At 37.4% G+C, this 21,844-nt stretch overlaps 1 protein-coding gene across 13 annotated transcripts in view; it reads right to left on the bottom strand.

The window, feature by feature from the left end:
- The window catches only part of BICD1 (BICD cargo adaptor 1), a 216,105-nt gene that overhangs the window by 37,394 nt on the left and 156,867 nt on the right, over positions 1–21,844 (bottom strand). For 12 of the 13 annotated variants that reach the window (XR_004621317.1, XR_004621318.1, XM_034645450.1 and 9 more), the window contains exons 4-6: positions 18,227–18,652; positions 6,331–7,425; positions 2,192–2,343 (exon numbers count right to left, since the gene is read on the bottom strand). Coding sequence is in view for 11 of the 13 variants with exons in the window: in XM_034645450.1 (XP_034501341.1) it covers positions 2,192–2,343; positions 6,331–7,425; positions 18,227–18,652 (1,673 nt within the window). In the remaining 2 variants the exon portion in view is untranslated. Of the gene's footprint in view, positions 1–1,645; positions 2,019–2,191; positions 2,344–6,330; positions 7,426–18,226; positions 18,653–21,844 lie in introns of those variants that run through there. The other variant, XM_034645456.1, reaches the window with a different exon arrangement.

The following is a 21,844-nucleotide window of genomic DNA, read 5'->3' as shown; positions in this document are numbered from 1 at the left end:
TAGACCAGGCTTGTAGCATGCAAAAGAAAAATAATGTTTGTAAAGAAAACGTTTTCTTCTTTATCTATATTTAGGGGTTTTGTTTGGCAAAACAAAAAAGATGGCAGCTGCACTGCTTTCAATATGGCAGATTTGCCTGAATTAGAAATTGAAAATTTTCAATTTCTCAACCGGATGATAAAGCAATAGATGTCAAAGAAAACCAAAATTTGCCTAGGGTTTGATATAGGTACAGCAGACTGTCAGGAATATCCTTATTCAGCTTTGATACTCCTGCTACAGCAGAAAGATAAGCTCAGTGATCTTTTTCCCCATCAAAAGTAAAACCTAAGCACATAAACATTTGGAAGGAAGAATTAATCACACAATTATTCGGAGACTTTTTTTTCTGAGTTTACTTACCCACTAAGATAATAACAAATATTCTTCAAGCACCAGCTGAGAGTGAATGACTTGATGGAGGTATCTAAAACGTACTATACAAACTTTGAAATTAACACAAGCCTTGCAGCATTTTAAAGAAAAAAACAGACTCTGGTGAACGAACTTGAGATCCAGGTGGGTCCCATTTTTTTTTAACCTTAAATGTCAAGAAGCAGTAGGGATACCATAAGAAAGATTGAGTCTTAGTAAAATAGAAGGTGGATTTCAGGACCCTGGGTTTATTTTAATTGCTCAAACAATATTTGTAAAAATATTATGGAGAAAGGCAATTATGATACACAAAAAAAAATAGTGTGAAAATGCACTATATGGGTGAAATAATTCTTATTTAACCAGATTGAGACTGTAAATGTCCCTTTAAAAGTTTTGATTTCTTTTTAAAAGAATATATGTATTCTACATGTAATGCTGACTGATTTCTTTCATCAAAGAGGGGAGCACTCTGTACCATCCCCCTTCTCTAGCCTGCCCTCCACAGTGGCCAGAAGTGTATGTACTATTCCCTGAACCCTCCCAGGCTCAGACCCAGAAGTCAGTTCCTTCAGGTGCCCCGCATCTCTGTGATCCGCCAGGGACTCAGCCTTCTCACAGCCATCACCAACACCATCAACCACAAAGTATGAGCTTGAAACTTTTCTCTCCTGTTACATAAGGAAGATGGACAAGCTCCAGGGCTCCTATAAAACCCGGGCTTTGCTTTACACTTATATCAGCTACATATAAATTATTTACTGAATCTTCAAAAGGAGCCATAGTTCTGCTTTGTGAATTTTGTACCATGTAAGAAAAAATGACTGGTTTTGCTTTGGTACTGAATTGTGACAGCAAAAAAAATGGATGGTCGACATCTTTGAAAAATTCATGAATTTGATGGGGCACCTGGGTGGCTCAGTCTGGTTAAGTGTGGACTGTTGATTTTGGCTCAGGTCACAATCTCAGGGCGTGACTGAGCCCCAAGTCTGGGCTCCACCCTGAGCATGGAGTCTGCTTAAGATTCCCCCTTTCCCTCTGCTCTTCCCCTTCACATACGCTCTCTTGCTTTCTCTTTTCTCTCTAAATAAATAAATTATTGTTAAAAAAAGAAAAAGAAAATTTCAGGATTTTGAAACCTTTGAATCAATACATGTTTCATCACTTCACATTTAAAAACAAAGTACAGAACCACTGTACTGTGATAATGAAACTGGTGGTCACTAATATTTGTCTAATTAAGTAGCTGGGCAATATGAAAAATTTGGCGATAAATACAATTACATTTCAGAAATTCTAATTTAATTCACAGTGTATTAAAGTCCAAGTAATTAGCTGATATAATGAATGCTGATACTCATTATGAAGGTGTCTTTCTCACACAATACTAAAGCACTTTTATGTTCTTTAGTCACAGAAATAAATTTCAGTGGTGAAAATATAATATTTAACTATTTTAGGAAGTATGTTTCCCCCCCATATCGGAGGTTTTTGGGGTCTAATTCTTTTGGGCACATAAGCTCTAGGAAAAATACCTATTACATCAATTTAAAAATACTTCTGTGTAAAAGAGCTGCTCGATCCAGCATGTCCAGTAGAGGGCTCTGGAAAACAGCACAGAACATTTTGTCTTAGATTTGTCAGCGCGGAATCCCAAGTGTTTTCTTCACACCTTACCCTCTAGGACGGCACACCAAACAACACTCAAGAGATGCATGTGAATTTTAAACTCTGTCCCGCAAGTATCACACCTAATCTTGGAAGAAGAAACTATTACCTTGTTGCAAACATTGCTCTCAAGGATGAGAAAGTCGCTGCATCTTCTTTCAAAGCCTTCAGTTCGTTCCTAAGCTTCGTCATAGTCTCTGTCACCATTGCTTTTTCATTTTCATATTTGTTCTTGAGATTGGCAAGTGCCACCTCAGCTGTCTGAAGCAGAAAAATCACAATGCTTATGGTTTTCATATCAGGAAAACCGATCATACAGATTTGTCCATGCTGGGTCTATTACTTTCTTTCATAAATGGCAAGTGAAATCGATTTGGTTACATTTTATCTAAACATGTGTGTGTATATATATATATATATATATATATATATATATATATACACACACACACACTTTGGACACAGGTCAGTTTTTCTTCAAAATCATAATGTGGTTAAATTGCCCTGGAAGCCAGAGTCAGTATCAGGAGCTAAGGAAACGATAGTAGTTCAGTAAATAGTTCATGCAGATTCCTGAGAGTGCGATTTTTCAGACAGAAAGGGAGCCAAAATGGAACTTCATACAAGAAGGATTTTATCAAGGAGAAGGTAGTGAGGAAGCACAGCTTCCAAATGAAATACAATAGAATGCAAATATTCTTGGGTCACCTGTGCTCTGTGGGCCTAGAAGACACAGGCCATCACAATTTACAGCATGGGTATATGACAAACTATAAATCCATATTACATGTTTAAGGAAAAGAATTAACAACCAACCAAGTACTTCCTGTCTTTGCCTACAACTTCAAAACAAAAACCTATAGTCTAATTTAATTCTTCACAATCTCCATAAAAGCAGAAATTCCAAAATGTTGAATGAATTAAAATATTTGTTTGAACTTGGAATTTGGGTATTTCTGAATCTTTTGGAATTAACAGTGTTTCAAGTTGAGAACTAGCTTGACACATAGTAGGAAGAAAGTAAAATGTGGAATCAATGCATGAAATCAATGAATATTTAGGGACTGCCTGTTTGATGCATAGCACATGGCATATATATTGAAGCCAAACTGGAAGCATACTATTTTCACAAACTGTTAACCACAGCTTTTCAGGGTGTGTAAAAATATTCAATACTAATGAAAAAGTCCATTATTAATGAAAAAAAAATCCAATACAAATGGGATTTCCTAGGAAGACTATCCTGGTTTTTAACATTTCCTTTTGTGCTTGAAATGGACAGCCCTGACTTTCTTATGCAAAGTGCCAACCTCTATTGAGACAAGTGGATTCTTTTTAAAATTAAAACAACGTTGAGGTAGGGTAGTTTTGTTAATGCTTTGATTTCAGAGTAGTTTCTTATGAGTTTTAATTGAATTTCAGATTCAGATTGAAATGAGAATTTACTCATAAAATATTTTGGTATGTTCTGTAATGCTATATAGCTCAGTGGAATCCTCAGAAATATTACAGATTAGGAAAATTATCCAGAATGCAGAAATTGACCTGGGGAAAAATAGCAGTTGTTTAACTTTTAAAAAATTTATACACATATTTACTTAGGAAAGACCATTAAGTTTTTCAAAGTTGTGAAAATGTTGACATACAAATCTGTAAGCATGGAGAGGAGGGAATGACAGAGCAAGATCTGAAATAGAAGTACAAACTCATTTATTCTTTTTAAGAAATGCCCCCAAAGACTCTGCTTTGTTTGTAGGTTGTATTTTTGTTTGTCCACAGCCTGTACAAAGCTTTTTCGGAAGTAGGAAATCCTGAGTATCTATAACCCTTGAGTGGATTTGGTGATGTCTGCATTCACTACATTCTCTATGCTCCCAAAGCTGACTTTCTAAATAAAATATCTTGTTTCCCCCCACAGAGATCTTCACAACCATTCCCTGAATATATCCTTCTATTCTGTGGGTCTCCACCTACTATTCTTTCTGTCTGGAATGGTTTCATCCTCTCCTGGAAAACAACTCTTTATACTTTAAGAACAAACTCAAGTATAATTGCTTCCACGAAATTTTTTGCTAACGCCGTTAGGAAACATTAGTCCCTTCCTCGGCAATGCTCCCATAGCCTCTATTGCAGCACGAAAAACCTCACACTGTCGTGATCTGTGTCTTTCCCCACAGCCTCACTAGTTTGCGAGTCCTAGTCTAGAAGGCGGGGACTGTGTATTAGTCTTCATTAAATGTTCAGCATCTTGCACAGTTTAGTCCCCAGATGGTATTTCATAAACATTGCATATTTCCGCAGAAGACAATGTGCATACAAAAAACCCTGAAGTCTATTAAAAGATTCATAACGAATGCAGAATGCCTATTTTTAAAACAGGAATATTCCCCTTTTTCCCTTTATGACAGAATTCTTACCTTAGTCTTAATAGCGAACATTCCACAATGTCTAAATATAATGGATGTCATCTGCAGACATCTGAAGTTATTCGTGGCACATAAGCATCATAGCAGTAGGCCCAACATCATTAAAATGTAAACTAAATGCATGGCTAGAAATGTGTTTTCATTTTATTTACTGAGACCATAAGGTTTGTGATGCTAATGTAATGCAAATGGCACCACAAACCACTGAGAAAATAAAAATTTAGCCAGGAATGCTTTGTATTCCTGTATTGCACTGAATTCCAGTGGTACTGTTTATACCTCTCGATGATATGTCCAGCCCTGTAAATAGTTACAGGCATGTGTTGAACTCCTACTAGATTACTTGGTCACTTATTTTTGCATCCCTATTTACCACCTGCCTTGAAATATGTAATCAATGGATGCTTGCTCACAAAGTAGTCTCCCTTGGCTTATCAACCATGCTTATCTGTACTTCGGCATCAGTTAAGCATCTTGAGACTTATAGATCTAGGTTTCCAGGTTGTTAATATTCAACCTGTAAGAAGTCAAAGATGTTATTTGAATGGCTTGACCAAGAATGCCCAGGATAGTATGTCTTTAATAAAGGTTGTCTAAGCCTTATCTATTATAGTGTTAGTAATATGGTATTGGCTATTGATGATGACTCTAAGTCACTGGGTCTTTGGATTGTAGCAGTTTATGGTAACGAATTCTTTCACTCTGACCTCAAATTGGAGTCAGATCTCTTACAAATTCTTTATTCATCCTAACCTTTTCTATTTCCCTGAAGTGATGACACAAAAGAAGGTCCTAATTTGCCTTTAGATTTATATAAAACATGTTTATAGTGCAACAATATTACTGCTTGTAGGATAGACCTCTTAATTACATCAGTGGATTTATGGGAACTGAAGATAAAGATGCTAGAAACCTGTACTGTGGATGACATAATAATGGTGTGGTTTCCCTCAAATAAGGACAAAAGAAGGAGCACTGCATCTGAAATCATTCCCCAACACCAGCACTGCTTACGTTTGCAAGAAGGTATCTGATGTTTTGTTGTTTCTCTTTATCACCACCCTTTATTAGCACCCTTCCCAAATGTATCTTTTAAAGTTTACTTTCCAGAGAAACTAAACAGAAATTAAATATTTTCCCATCTGTATTTCATAGCACTCCCACCCAGGTAAAACTAAGGGGTGGAAAACAAATTCAGTCGTGAAGGAGATCTAGGGGTTAGTCATGTAGGGTCCTGTTGTAGCATTCCCGCTTATTCCAGGACAAGATCTATTGTTAGGAAAAGTTTTCTACTGCTTCAGCTCTGACCTAGGTGAATTAACATCCCAATTGAACCTAAATTTCAGATATGTGGTCACTGGCAGAGCTAGTGGACATTCTATCTCTATCTCTGTCTCTCTCTGTCTCTAGACCTCTGTTTGCTCTCACCGCTTGCCAGGGTATCTCCCTGGTGTAAGGTGTCATGCCAGCCTATTCTCCACCCCTATCACCTGTTTCCCCACTCAATGATTGCTGGACTCCAGCTAAGTACTGCCTGAATTGCCTTTCTACATCTGCAACTGGATTCTCCTTGGATCCTTCTTTAACTGCCTCACCTCTACCTCTCTCGAGAAGGGGATCGTGACCCTCCCATATCATCCACTCACCACCTGAAAAATTAGTCTTACATTCTGATCTGGCACTGGGACATAGTTTGATTTATTCCTCTGCTGACCAGGAATCTGCACTCTCATCCTGATGATAATGGACACTCAAAAACATTAAAGAATTAACTAGTTAAGAAAGCGTTGGCTAGCATGCATTGTCAGTAGAATGAAATCACCTGTTTGTTGGCTTTCAGCACTGCCCTCAGTGTGGCGATCTGTTCCCGTTTCGTGCTCAGCAGGGACTTGAGCTTGAGGATCTCTTCCATTAAGGCTTCCTTGTCTTTATCGATCATGGGGGCCAGCTCCCGAGCCGCTGCTCTTTGACGAGACAGTTGCAAGGACCGGTCCACAGCTTTCTGCAGATGCTTGATTTGGTCCCGGATTATGGCATTAAGGTTGTAGATATTCATTGGCTCTTTGCGGATGTCACTTGTATCTAATACTGGAGATGACGGCGGGGCAGTAATAACAGGAGAGATTGTGGGGGTCTTGGTTGGACTTGGTTCTTTGCTGGGCTCTGTGTTTTCTTTTGAAACTGGTTCAGATGAGGTCCTTGTTTCTACTGGGGATGACACACCTCTCCTGGCTAATCGTGGAGACAAAAGTCCCCTGGGATCATCCGGCCCTTTCAGGCTGCCACTACGGGTGACTCTGCTTTGCCTGTAATAGTCCAGCATGACTCTGTTGGGGGTTTCATTATTACACAGACACACATGGTGGTAAAGCTGGGCTAGCTCCTCACTAAATGTCACCAACTCATCCTGGGCTGTATTCAGGGTATTGTGATTTTCGTTGGCTATGCTGGTCATCTTTTGCAATTCCTTCTCCATATGGGCCATCTTCTCTCCACTCTCCTTGGTGGTCTTCTCAAGACTTGTAACCTGCTCATCATACATTTGGATCTTACTCTCATACTTGGCTTTCTCTTCAGTATAGTTTTCTACAGATTTATTATATTTCTCCTTTAAGGCCTTAATTTCAGCTTTCAAATCAATCACTTCAGTTACTGCCACCCTATATTTGCATTCAAGGATCTCTAAGCCATTGATGTCCACTTCGTAATCATGGGCCTCCTCCCCTGAGTCCCGACCCTTCTCCCCATCCAGCTCAGCCTTGAGTTCTTTGCTGCTCTGTAGGCCTCTCATGGCATTGACATGTTCTGTGAGCCGGTGCACCCGTTCATGCTGCTCCGTCAGCGCCCCCTTGGTGTGTTCCAGCTGCGTTTGTGACTCTTGGAGATTGGCCAGAAGAATGGCCTTTTCCCGCTCTACCTGTAATGGCAAAAAAAAAAGTCTCTGAATGACTTCAATGCAATTGCAATGAGGCACTCGATCCATTCACAGTCACGCATTCAAAATAACTGCAGCAGAGCCAATGTCCCCATTATTTCAAATTAAATTGGAGTGTGTTTTCTAATTTCAGCAGTTCTGGTAAGTCAATCAGTCTAAAAGTACATCATTTTAAAAGAATTATGCTATGCATATTTGCTCATCCAAATTCTCATGCATTATATGCAGATACTCATGAAACTTGAATGTTACTCAAACAATCTTATTTTTATCTTTTAACACCTTGTAGAAAACATAGCATGATATCAAGAGATGGTACTTGGCACTGTCTTTATTTTGAGAGCCTTAGAGTATATCTGCTCCTTGGTTCATGTGGGAAAAGTGACTGTCTCAAGGTGCCTATGAATCATCCTCTCCTTCTGAAAGCTCAACCCCAAATCAGATTTAACATCTAAGGCTTTAACTTACTAAGTAATGCTAGGAACCTTAACCATCCCCTTAAAAAATAGGCATTTAATCCCCAAAATAGACATGTACTACATTTGATAGCTTTTAATATAAAAGGCAGAGAACACAAAGTTTTAGGGTTAAAAGAACAATTTACAAACCATTTCAATTCCTTCAGTCCAAATAGGAATTTTAAAAATTAGCGATTTATTTGAATATCATGACAGTTTTGTTATTATATAGATAGTATTATTGTATATTGAAAAATATTCTGGTCTCAATATAAAATACTGTCTCATCAAACATAAGTATACAAGAAATTATAATAGGAGAATTTAAAAAACCATTTTCTGTCCCTACATATAGGTAATCACTATGAATTAAAAGTTTTTACATGCTTATAACATAAATGTGGTTTTTATAAGCAAATATTATTGAGACCTGCTTTAAAGATAACAGATTGATGTTGAATCTATCTAAAGGAAATTATCAATTTGAACTTTTAAATTTTCCTGGATCATACATTACATCCCTCCAAACTTCTAAATTGCTAGGAGGTAAGTAAAATTATTATTATTATACTGACATGATAAATACCAATTTTAAACTGCAATTAACATAACACCAGCATATTAGTTTAGGAGAGCTATTCCTATCTATAAATTTGTAATACAGTATAGTAGTAGTTTTTTTTAATAGATTGAGATATTGCCAAACTTTATTTTTTAAATTTTTTAAAAAGGACTTATTTATGTATTTTAGAGAGAAAGCGAGAGAGAGTGGCAGGATGGGGGAGAGGGAGAGAGAGTCTTAAGTAGACTCTAGGCTGAGTGCAAAGCCCTATGCAGGGCTTGATCTCATGACCCTGAGAGCACAACCTGAGCCAAAACCAAGAGCCTGACACTTAACTGACTGTGCCACCCAGGCACCCTAGTGGAATAGTATTTTTATGATCCTTTGTGGTATATGATATCCTTCATATTATTATCATATATAGACAGTCCTCACTTAAGGTTCTAATATGCATGAATTTCAGTGACCATAGTTAGTTAAAACACCAGTCCCCAAATCACAGTACATTAACTGTGAACAATCTGAGAGGTACATTTCAATGACCAGCACATTAACCGTGAGCAATGTGCAAAGTATAAACTTTAATGCTTCAATCTACAAAATCACTACAAAATAACATCATGACCAGTGACCAATCATATCACTTCTTTCAAAGTGTTTCAGTGATTGGTCATGGTGTATCTGTTATTCAGTTCATTCACAGAGAGCAAAGTGTAGTTGTGTTCTCCTGTCTTCTTGTCTCCCTATGGTAAATCCACATGATGTTTTACCAAAATAGATAGTCCAAAAAGGGAAATGGGAGAAAGAAAGAAAGAAAGAAAGAAAGAAAGAAAGAAAGAAAGAAAGAAAGAAAGAAAGAAAGAAGAAAGAAAGAAAGAAAGAAAGAAAGAAAGAAAGAAAGAAAACGGAAGAGAAAGGAAGGAAAGAAAAAGGGAGGAAAGGAAGGAAAGGAAGGAAAGAAAGAACAAGTAGCAGAGAAACTAAGAGTGATGACATTGGAAGTAAAATCTGAATCAGATCTAAATGGAGTTACAGAAGAAATATTTGAATGTGACAATGTTGACACTGATGTCATTTGAAAGAATTTAGATATGCAGCCAAAGTACTTGGTGAAGGAGAATGCATCAACATGAATCAAAAAAGGAGTTGTTATAAAAAGGATAAAAATGCCTAGAGGAAGTGACATGGGCACACTAAAGGTACTCTGAGAGATATCTTCAGACATTGAAAGTGCAACGGATAGGATGTTGAAAGCTGATCCAAACAGGAGTACGTCAATTAACCAAAGCATAGAAAAGATTCTTGCTCCTATCATAAAACATACGATGAGAAGAAGGCAAGATTGAACTGTACTTGATAAGTGTTTTGGGTGGTGTAGGCACAATTTACATTTTTGTTTCAAAAGCTTGGATATCTTTGATATTATATAAAATGTAAAGTTAATTTCCCTAGTCTTTTTGGGGGGTGTTAAATTTTTATTTCAAAGATAAGTTTTTTTACAAGGAAAACTTTAAATATATTTCTACTTTTTGTTTTACAGTGTACTAAGTATTTCTATTTTTTCATTTCTTTATACATTTATAACCAACAGTAAGAGAGTTTTCAATGCTTTGACAAAAATTTTTTAAAGATCATAGAACAGAGGGCACCTGGCTGGCTCATCTGATAGAGCGTGAGACGCCTGATGTCGGGGTCATGAGTTCAAGCCCCACATTGGGGGTTGAGCTTACTAAAAAAAAAAAAAAAAAAAAAAAAAAAAAGCTCACGGAACAATTGAATTTTCTCCATTAATTATGACTTTGTTTTGCATGGTTTCAGCTTGCACAATCATTTATGGCCTAGCAATTTCATGCAAAGCAAGGACTGCCTGTATGGTAAGTCATGAAATGAGAACTAAAAATACAGTTTTGTTATTTTAAATTATTATTAGAGGCTGCTAAGTTGTAGTTTTGATTTTATGACATAGTACTTGCCCATATCTGGAACACAATCCACAAGTTACATATTATGGCTGCAGAAACCAAAATATTCCAAAAAAATAGTATAACAGGTTTAAAAAAAAAAAAAAAAGCCACCGGGGGCTCTAGCATCAGAGAACTCGACTCTAATTTTGGCACCAACATTTACCTACCTATGTGGCTCTGGGCAAGCTACAGTTTATGAACTTATAAAAGGATGATTTAGTAAGACAGTGAATATAATGCTCAAGGTATTATAATGTTAACTGTCGTTAACATTTGGGTAACTGATCATTCCCATGACCAAAACGTTTCTGTATGGCAAACACATTTGTTTCACAGGTTTGTATCTGTATGTGCAAAAGCAACTCTTTCATTTCAGAGTCAAGATATATTCCAATACAAATCCTCTTAGTTGGGTCTCATTAGGTATAACAAATTGTATTCCCATAGCTGAAGATGAATTGATTTATCCAGACTATTGGGCAATAATTTAAGTGAAGAACCCAGGTAATTAGGTAATGTGGTACTTGATGAAAAACCAAGTTATTTGAATTTTTGATAAAAAATAGATCTCCTAAATATTCTGTATTGCTATTGCAATATAATCTCAGTGAAAATGGATTATTTCAGGAGTATTCTTTTCTTTTTCTCTTGAAAATTAAGTGAATTTGCTCTGAAAAGCCTAAACATCATTTGATCAGTATACATGATTACAACAGACAAAGCTGTTTTCTTTTTTTTAAAAAAAATATTTTATTTATTTATTTGAAAGAGAGAGAGTGAGAGAGCACACACGAGCAGGAGGGGAGGGGTAGAGGGAGAGGGGGAAGCAGACTCCCTGTTGAGCAAGGAACCCACTTGGGTCTCCATCCCAGGATCCTGGGATCATGACCTCAGCCCAAGGCAGCAAGTTATCAGGAGTGGAATCACTTGAACAGAGAATGATATACAAATTTACAGATACACATACACACACAATTTTTCCCAGACAATTATGATTGGTCTGCTCCCCCTCCAAAGATAACTAAACTGTAGATAATTTTATACAACTCCAGCATGATATTTTCACACAGCTATTGAGATCTGGAATACCTTAAATTGTATTTGGATTTCAGAAGCAGTGCATAAACTACTTAAGATATGTTGTGCTTTGAATTAATCAATGCAAAGCACTTCAAATATTAAAATTGCTATTCATTTTAAGCGTACTATTTTAATCTCCATTTGTGAAGAACTTATCCAAGAGACACTTGCTGAGTTAACTATCATCTTCTATAGTGACTAAGAATGGTTGCTGAGTGTATTGAGTGTCTGGAAGATACATACACGAAAGAGACGATATTCTATCTTATGTTTTCTGGAGAGGTTATTCTGAAGAACTGATAGATTTACCTTTTAGTCTTAAAAACATTATTTTAAAATCAGAATTGGCAGAGCACAGATTGGAACTCTTCTAATGGCACTACCTCATTCATTGTAACACTTTTTCCTCTAAAAATGAGGTTGAAACACTTCAGTACATTTTATTGTGGTCCAATTTTTATTTTGTTCAAAATCTTTTCCTAGTAAAAGCTTTTTTTTTTTTTATTTTTTAAAGTAGGCTCCACGACCAGTATGGAGCCTGATGCAGGGCTTAAACTGATGATCCTGATATCAAGACCTGGGTGGCTCAGTCGGTTAAGTGTCTACTTTCTGCTCAGGTCATGGTCTCGGGGTCCTGGGACTGAATCCTGCATCGGGTTCCCTGATCAGTGGGGAGTCTGCTTCTCCCTCTCCCACTGCTCCTCCCCCACTTGTGCGCACGCACTCTCTCTCTCAGTCTCTCTCTCAAATAAATAAATAAAACCTTAAAAAAAAAAAAGAAAACAGCTTGTTAGTTAGCTTCCTTCACTTTGCAAGAATATTGAGTACTGATAGATTCTTTTGTGGAAGAACAAAAAAGAAGATAATCAGAATTTGCACTTCATATTAAGACTTCTATAGGAAAAGAAATCAAAGCTGTTTTATAGGCTATTAATTTTCATAGTCTTTATCCTGGTCAACTGACTCTCAATTTGATACATGAATGCTTGGTGTGATTAATGGTATACATAGTATCAACATGTGCAAATAGAACTCAGAAATAAACAATTTATTCTTCTCTGCTTGATGCGAAGCAATTCTGGCAATGCATATCTGTGCCCAGACAAACAGGAACTGTGAAAAAGATCAACCCAGTGCAAAATTAGCCTGATGATACAAAGTTACCACATGACCTAGCAATTCCACTCTTAGGCATATACCAAAGAGAATTAAAACATAGGTGCACACAAAAACTTGTACATTAATGTTCATGCCATTATTCATAAGAGTCAGAAAGTGCAAACAATTCAAATGTTCATCACTGATAAATGGATATATAGAATGTAGTATATCCAAACAATGGAATATTATTTGACAATAAAAAGAATGAAGTACTAATATATGTTGTAATATGAATGAACCTCAAACATGTTATGCTAAGTGGAAAAAGCCAATCATGAAAGGCCACCTATTGTATGATTCCATTTACTTCAAATGTCCAGACCAGACAAATCTATCAAGACAGATTAGTGGTTGCTCGGGGCTGGAGTGGCTAATGGGTACATGGTTTATTTTCAGTATGATGAAAATGCTCTAAAATTAACTGTGGTGATGGTTGCACAGCTCTGTAAATATACTAAAAACCATTGAGTTATACTCTTTGATTGGGTGGATATATGGGTATGTAAATTATATCTCCAAAAGGTTGTTCTTTAAAAAAAAAAATGACATAGACTCTTCCCTTTTTGTTGTGATAAAAGATGTTCTTGTTATGTTTTCTGATACATGATAGAAAAAGTAAAGCTTCTGAGAAATGCATTTGCCTATAAAGCTTATATTAAAGGTAATCTTTAAGTATAAAACCTGTAGTCATTTAGGGAGTTGTCAGCTTTGCCCTAGGAAATTATATTTGTCACTTTAAGTTTTAAAAACACAAACTGACCAATCTTCTTTTAATTAATTTCACCACATAAATATTTTGTCTTTTTTAAGCACAGAGAATACTTAGTTTGCTTGACTCTCTCTCTGTAGCAACTCTACTTACTAGGTTTTTTACTTTGAGCAAATGCTAAAAACATATCTATGCTTCAGTTTCCCTATCTGTAAAATGGGGATAACAATACTATCTACCTCATACAGCTGTTATAAGCCCCAACCAATTAAACAAATATATATAAATTGCTTTGAACTCTTACGGGACATATAGCAAATTGATCCCTTACCATCATTATAGGAAAAATTAAAATGGTCTTTAATAGAGTGGATCTAAATATAATATGAATCTTTACTTCTTTCACATCCATGAGGATACAACAGAACATCAATTTCAGTTTCACAGAAACATTGTTGTTTTGTCACATTAAATGTGAAATTATATAGCTGAAGAAAAAAATGCAAAGAGTTTTCTCCCTAGTTTAACTCTCTGCAATGTGAGGTTAAACAGAGGCTATTTATCAAAGGCAGAAACTTTAGCATAAGCACAGAGACTCCCTTAAATAGATTGAGTAATTTAGTTTTCCCAGACAGGGTCTACTTATTTTCATTCTAATAAAACTAATTAAGGTACTTGGCTGTCACTGGAAAATATCAATTACAGTTGCCCCTTGAACAATGCAGTACTGTTGATTGGAAGCCTTACCAATAACATAAATAGTTGATTAATACATATTTTGTATGTTATGTATTACATACATTTTTATAATAAAGTAAGCTAGAGGAAAAAAGTTATTAAGAAAATCATAACAAAGAGACAACTTTACAGTAGTGTACTGTATTTACCCAAAAAAACCCCCAAAGAAACTGCATGTAAGTGGACCTGTGCAGTTCAAACCCATGTTGTTCAAGGGTCAGCTGTATAATCTATTTGAAATAATTGAGTCTTGAGGGCAATACAACTCTAGGAGGCATTATTTAAATTGCAGTTGTCCTCGATTTTCATATTAATTATTACCATTTCCCAGCAGATGGCGGTATGATCTCTTTGACCTGGGTATGCTGTTTTCAAAAGGTTTCTTTAATTCTAAGGAAGAAAATTTTAAAAGCTGCATATTCCCTGGTACAGGGTGTTAGATCCCTCCCTGTGCCCCTCTATATCTCCACAAACTGTTAACATTAACGAAGCACAGGTGTTCGATTTGAAGGCACTTTGGACCCCGGCCAAAAGAAATCCTAAAAGACAAGGGAACTATGAAAGTACAAGCTGTGATATCCAAAGTATGCTGATATTAGAAGCTGAGGTACACAAGCCGGAGAGCTACCTAACAGTGTGGCAATTGCCATGCCTAAGACAGCCATAATTTCAAAATCCCAAGTGGCTTTAAATAAAAGTTTTCTCATAACTCACTGGGTGGTGATATTCAGACAGCTCTAGGCTTCTCTAGCAGCAAAAATTGCACCTGACTGATGAGAGACCTTTTCTGGTCCTCATTTTCTCCTCTTAGCATGAATAACCACATGTTTCACTACAGAAATGTTAATATTATTTGATCATTTACTGCTGCATCCGGTCCCATTAGGGATGTCACAAAATATATCACACATGCTGTATATTACCTTTCTACATTCTGAACATCTAATTCCAGAACACACCTGGCCCCAAGCATTTCAGATAGCCCCACTTAAAGTGCATTTTATTGCTTTCTCCTTGGAAGGTCCAGGAGAGTGGTACTGACACACAGTATATGCTGCAAGGTGCATTAGTACTGTTGTGTATCAGAACTGCCATATTCTTTTCGAGCCTCATTAACATCACAGGCAATTGCAATAACTTCTAGGCAATGTATCCTGGCATGTTTTTTTTATAATTTGTTTACTTATATAAATTAAATCCAAGGGATGCATAGCTAAGGAAAATCTATCAGATTATAAACAAATCATGCATGCAAAGATACACCTGCTATACTTGTACTCAACAAAATATATTAGAAAAAGTTGATATGCTTTTTAAAAAAATGTTGCTTACCAAAAGACTTTGTCTAAAACAAAATTATGCATTAGTGCTGTTGGTTGTAGGGCTGGAAGCTGCAAAGCCCTTCCTGTGTTGAGCCTGGTTTCCACAATTAAACGTGGAGCTAATTTTGGAACATAAAGCCCCGCCTGAGCCCCTCTATATCTTGACAAACTGTCAACATGAATTAAGCACTGGTACACAGTTTTCTGCTGTACTGAGGGAAGGTTTCCCCGGCCATGATTTTTGTCTCCCTTTTTGCAAAACGAACATCCCTTTTCAGACCTCGCCCTCTGACACTTAACTATTACCTTTCTGTATTCCTACCAGTGACCACATTAGTCCCTTCTGAGATGACTCTCCTAGAGCTAACCATCCAACAGTAAGTTAATATTAATAAAAGCTAAATAAATCCAGTGCTTAATAAATTAAAGGCACTATGGAGTTGAAATAGTAATAATATTTCACAATCAATGAGCATTTACTGTGTGCCTGGCTCTGTTTTAAGCACTCTCCACACATTAACTCATAAACCAAGCCATTCTAACCAGGAAGGTATTTTGCAGTCCCCTTTGATGGAAGAGTAAAGTGCTGTCCCTCTAACAGGTTCCCAACTAGTGGTTGACCCTTGGAGCATCTGAAATACATGGGGCGCTTTGGGTCATCAGGTTGACTGAAGAGCTGTAGCTAGACTTAATGGGTTGGGTTCAGAGTTGCTAGACCCCTTTTAGCTCACTAGTCTCTGACGATGAGGAATCGTCCCACCCCAAATGCAAATGACACTCCAACCACAAACCACTCTCTTGCTGAGAACTTGTCTCCATCATTCTTCTTGTTAAATGACTCATCTCTTTTAGAATTTTGTATTATTTCAGATTACATTTAGGATTAAATGAGAAAACAGCTCTGAGCTTTCAGCCAATAGCTGACCTGGTTGAAAAGCATTGAGTTGTTTTATGCATAAAAGCCTTCTTCCTGTTACCCTCTGCACTACCACCATAGGAAGAAGAAACAAAAAGTCTCGGCACACTAACTTTGTACCCTAAAGCCACCAACATGATAGTTTAAGAAAAATTTTATATTAGGGGTGCCTGGGTGGCTCAATCGTTAAGTGTCTGCCTTCGGCTCAGGTCATGATCCCAGGGTCGTGGAATCGGGCCCTGCATCGGGCTCCTTGCTCAGCAGAAGCCTGCTTCTCCCTCTCCCACTCCCCCTGCTTGTGTTCCCTCTCTCGCTGTCTCACTCTCTGTCCAATAAATAAATAAAATCTTAAAAAAAGAAAAGAAAAAGAAAAATTTTATATTAATTCTATTAATTTGGGGGCATGAATTCTTACAAATTATCTATCATGAAAAATTTAAAATATGTTTGCTATCAATCTAGTTGTATTAGTGTAAACTGAGCAAAAAGCCATAGAGAAATATTACCTACACAGAACTGGACTTTGCAGGCAGGTAGAAGTCTGAAGTATGAAATTCATTTTCTTCCAACAGCCATGCCTTCCTGATTTTAGTTAAACACCGTGAAAGTGAATTATTTGCTAGTAGCCAAAAGCATAGGGCAGGTAAAGTGCACGATATGTTAACTCTTGATGTGTTATTAATAATAAGCCTTTAAAATTAACATCACTGGTTCTCTAGTTTCTTATTTATTTCTGCTAATTTCACTTTTTAGTCATCATTTCTGTAAAGGCAGAAAATTATAAGCCTCATTTGCTATGGAAATAAATGCCTACCAGAGTCTCGACAACCTCTAATTATCAGCGACATGCAAAGAACCTTGGGAGGATAACAGACTGAAGATCAAGCCTCAAAGTTAATCACCTGACAAGCCTGTTGAACCAGATACCTGGTTCAGCAGATCTGTGTGGCGCCCAACAATTTGTAGTACTAAGAAAGCCCCAGGAGATGGTGATGGTGGGGATACTGTTCCTCAGGCAAGATTTCCATCAGCACTCGATTAAGGTAGGGCAGGGAGGCCAGACCTACACTAGAAAAGCCGTTTCACAGTGAGATAAGCTTAAAGGCCAGACTCTTCACAAGACATTTGAATTTGAAGATGCTAAAAAATTTAAGGCCTCGATCATGCTGGAATAAGAACTCCTTGGTTTTAGATTTATACCTGTTCTGTATTTTTTTTTTTAAGATTTTATTTATTTATTCGACAGAGACAGAGACAGCCAACGAGAGAGGGAACACAGGCAGGGGGAGTGGGAGAGGAAGAAGCAGGCTCACAGCGGAGGAGCCTGATGTGGGGCTTGATCCCACAACGCCGGGATCATGCCCTGAGCCGAAGGCAGATGCTTAACCGCTGTGCCACCCAGGTGCCCCTGTTCTGTATTTTGAATCATACGATATCCCGGCTAATTTGTACACTGAAAGTCCTTCGTGTCTGTGAAAGCTTAAGGTATTTCTGCGAAGTCTACCATTACTCTTGAAGCTATACATACAGTTGTTTGCTATGGAAAAGTTCATTTTTTCTGTCATTTCACTAGTATGTATAGCTTCTGAATTTTTTTGTTAGAAACAGATGGAGAGGCTTGTCTCCCTTCACACCTGATTGCAATCTACTTTGTGGCTCTAAGATGTCTTAAAACGATGCAAATGAGACACATGAGAGATTGCAACACCTCTTCTGCAGGGTCTTTCTAGGACACTGTACGTTCAAAGTTGCCAGTTGAAGACGCAATATTTCAAAAACAAGCTAGAAGTAAAATGTGAGAACAAGAAATCCCCAAACGGGCTACATGCACTCTACAAGAAATCCACTCTCACAGCCCTGAAGGAGGTCTTACCTGCATAAGTTGCTGCTTCAACTTCTGTATTTCTGAAATGTTCAGCTCACTGAATAAGTCAGAAACAGGGTGTAGAGACTCTCCTTTCCTTAACGTGGGAGTCCGATAGTCTCCATTCAGTTTCACAAGGGGCCCGTGGATATGCCCGTTCATTTTGTCGTCATTGTTAGGTTCACTCGCGTCCTCCGTAAACTTGAGTCCGTCAACAGAGATGCTGATGTGGTTATCGTTGAGGGTGATGTACTGGGAGAGCTCCTTCCGCAGGACGTTCTTTTGCTCCCTCTCATTTTTTAAGGTCTCAAGGGCTTCTTCCAGCTGGTGCTCTGCGATCTCTTTCAGACGAATGGCATCTTCCAGCTGGCTGTTTAGCAGCACAGTTTCCTCCTCAAATCGCTTAATCTCATGCTTTAAGCCTTCATATTCAACCTGAATTAGATAGGATAAAGAAGATTCATAAAACTAAAATTTGGGTCTTACAAAACTGCCATGAACCACTCCAGTAGACCTAATTATTTAAAAAATCAAAATGTTAGTCTACTCATTACGTTGTACACCTGAAACTAATATAATACTGTATGTTAACTAAAAACAAGAAATTGCACAGTGTAAGATATGAGTCTACAAAATAAATCTAAAACAGTACCCAGTATATATACTCTTCAGGTAACATAGGATGGTTTCTTTGGAAATCATATATAATTTATAATATATTATTATTATATAATTAATATATATTACATAATTTATAAATACTTTAAGTTATATATAATTTATATGTATAAATTCAATTCTTAGCTGAAATGGAAAAGGTGTCTTAGGATTTCTTTTTATGGGGACCAATGACCAAAAGGGGGCACTGTTTGCTTAAAAAAAACAGGAATTTTTTTTTTTTTTTGAAGATTTTATTTATTTATGTGAGAGAGAGAGAGACAGAGGATGAGCAAGGGGAAGGGGCAGAGGGAGAGGGAGAAGCAGGCTCCCCACTGAGCAGGGAGCCCTACTCAGGGCTTCATCCCAGGACCTGAGATCACGACCTGAGCCAAAGGCAGACACTCAACTGACTGAGCCACCCAGGTGCCTCCAGGAATTTTTTAAAAATAAGTTTATCAGAATACTTACAACCAAGAAAATATTTTATCATCACTATTACTTTGTTTTAGTTAATTACTAATGATAAGGAAATTTTTATATTCGGAGACAGATTAGCTAAAAGACCACAATAAGAATTTAATCTGAATAAAATATGTTTGAGGGTAAAATGAAGCAAATAAAAATTTTATATGCTTATGGATAGAATCTGAAATAGCAGTACTGATTACCTGATAACAAAAAAATATATTGCTATCAATGCAATATCCCTTTGAATTGAGAACCAAAGAGCCTGTGTAAACACCCTCTTGGTCATGAAAGCCCACAAGTGAAAGAGATCTCTTGCTCTAAGCTGACAGGACTTCCTTGAGGTCTTTTCCATGACACTAATCACATGCCACTTTTTAATAACTATTTTATCTCCAGAACTATATTGTGGTCTCCTCAGAAGAAGGAAATACTTGTTATGCACCCAGGTGTCCCTCAGTGTTCCGTCATCGTGTTTCAACAGAATCCGTGCTCTTCAACAAGCATTTGCTGTTGTGAATGAAAAAATAAACTAGAAAAGGTAATATAATATTATGTCCTTATGATATTAGATACTAATGTAAACTATGTGCTTAGTTGTACATTTATTTTACTGTTTATATTAGTTTAAACTTGTATTTTAAGAAATATTTTTGTTTTTTATTTATTCTTTAGATTTTATTTATTTGTTTGAGAGATAAAGAGAGTGAGTGTGTGTGAGCCAAGGGGAGGAGCAGAAGCAGGGTCCTCGCTGAGCAGGAAGCCAGAGGCAGGACCCAATCCCAGAACCCTGGGATCATGACCTGAGCCAAAAGCAGATGCTTAACCGACTGAGCCACCCAGGCACCCCAAGAAATATTTTTAAAAATGAAAGAATAGGGATCATAGACCATTGCCATTTTCATCTATTTCTATTCCACTCTCCACCCCACCCCCCTTCTTCACATAATCTCAGTGGAATGGCTTGTTTTGCAAAGGTTAAGATAACAGTTTTTGACATAGGTTTAGGTCAGATGTAGGTTTGGCTGATGTAACAGAGACCTAGATAAGAGTGATTAAGTCTAGATAGAAGTTTGGTTCTCTCTCCTGTCACACTATGGAGATAGACAGTCAGGGACCAGTAGGATTCTCTGCTCCATGAGGTCATCCAGGAACCAGGCTTCTTCTATCTTAATGCACTGCCTCCTACTCTGGTTCATATGATCTAAGGTGGCTTGCCACCTTGGTCATGTTTCAAGCAGTGGGTCAAAGTAAGAGGCATGCCCTTTCTCTTTAAGGACATGTCTCAAAAGGTGCTCATATCACTTCTTATAGCCCCCTGGCCAGTACTAATCACATGACACTTACTTACAAGGGAGGTGAAGAATATTGTCTTTACCCTGCATAGCCCTATGCTCAGTTAAAAACTGAGTAATACGGCACCTGAGTGGCTCAGTCGGTTGAGCGCCTGACTCTTAGTCTTGGCTCAGGTCATGATCTCAGTAGGACCTGGGATCAAGCCCCACATTGGGCTCTGCACTCATCAGGGAGTCTGCTTGTGGATTCACTCTCTCTCTCTCCCTCTGCCCCTTCCCCTGCTTGCTCTCTCAAATAAATAAATAAATCTTTATACATACATACATACATACATACATACATACTGGGTAACACACTGGGAGAGGGGAACGATGGATATTGATGGACAACCAGCACTTGCTGCTCTACAAGATCACTGAATTTCACATGTCCATGATAGAAAAGACTCAAATCATGGAAGTTGCTTGGGATGAAAGAATCTAGGTCCTTGTGTCATGGTTTCTTCCATGCCTGCTTATATACTGTAAAGTCATCTTCCTCCTAACCTTCTCTTTTCCCTTCCCTGGACAACTCAGGATACCCTCTCGCTAACATTTCCTAGTATTTCTACCAATCCTCTGACTGCTCGCAATTTACTTGATAGCTTACATTTGCAGACATTTCTTTAGTTTGCACTGTAGACCTTTTATTCTGTCATTCTTATTAAAATGATAGCTTAGGCCAGGGGTTGTCTAACATTAATGTGTCTTCCGGACAAAATCTAGCCCATCACCTATTTTTGTAAATAAAGTTTTATTAGAACACAGCCATACTATTTTGTCCCTGGCTACTTTCATGCTACAACAGTAGAGTGGAGTAGTTGGAAGAGACACTGTTAGAGATATATTAGGCCTATAAAACCTAACATATTTACTATCTGGACTTTATAGAAAAAAATTACTGATTCCTGGGCTAGACTTGAAGACATTAATTTAGTTTGCATTGCAGATTTTTTAAATTTTATAATTCATATTTAATTGATGGTAGACTTCGTATAGAACCTGATCTCTCTCTCTGGACAGTTTCACTCACTCATTCAAATGTGGTTCAGGTTCCTAATATTCACCCAGCTGTCTCATATTTCTCTGCTTTGGCCAAGGCTGTCATCTGGAAAACTCTTGTTCAACCTTCAAGACCCACGTCAAAAATCTGATCCTAACTCCAGAG

The sequence above is a fragment of the Ailuropoda melanoleuca genome, chromosome 16 (genome assembly GCF_002007445.2).
Source record: "Ailuropoda melanoleuca isolate Jingjing chromosome 16, ASM200744v2, whole genome shotgun sequence".
NCBI classification, from domain to species: Eukaryota; Metazoa; Chordata; class Mammalia; order Carnivora; family Ursidae; genus Ailuropoda; species Ailuropoda melanoleuca.
Note: the sequence above shows the minus strand (reverse complement) of the source record. Positions and strands in the feature narration are given on the sequence as shown.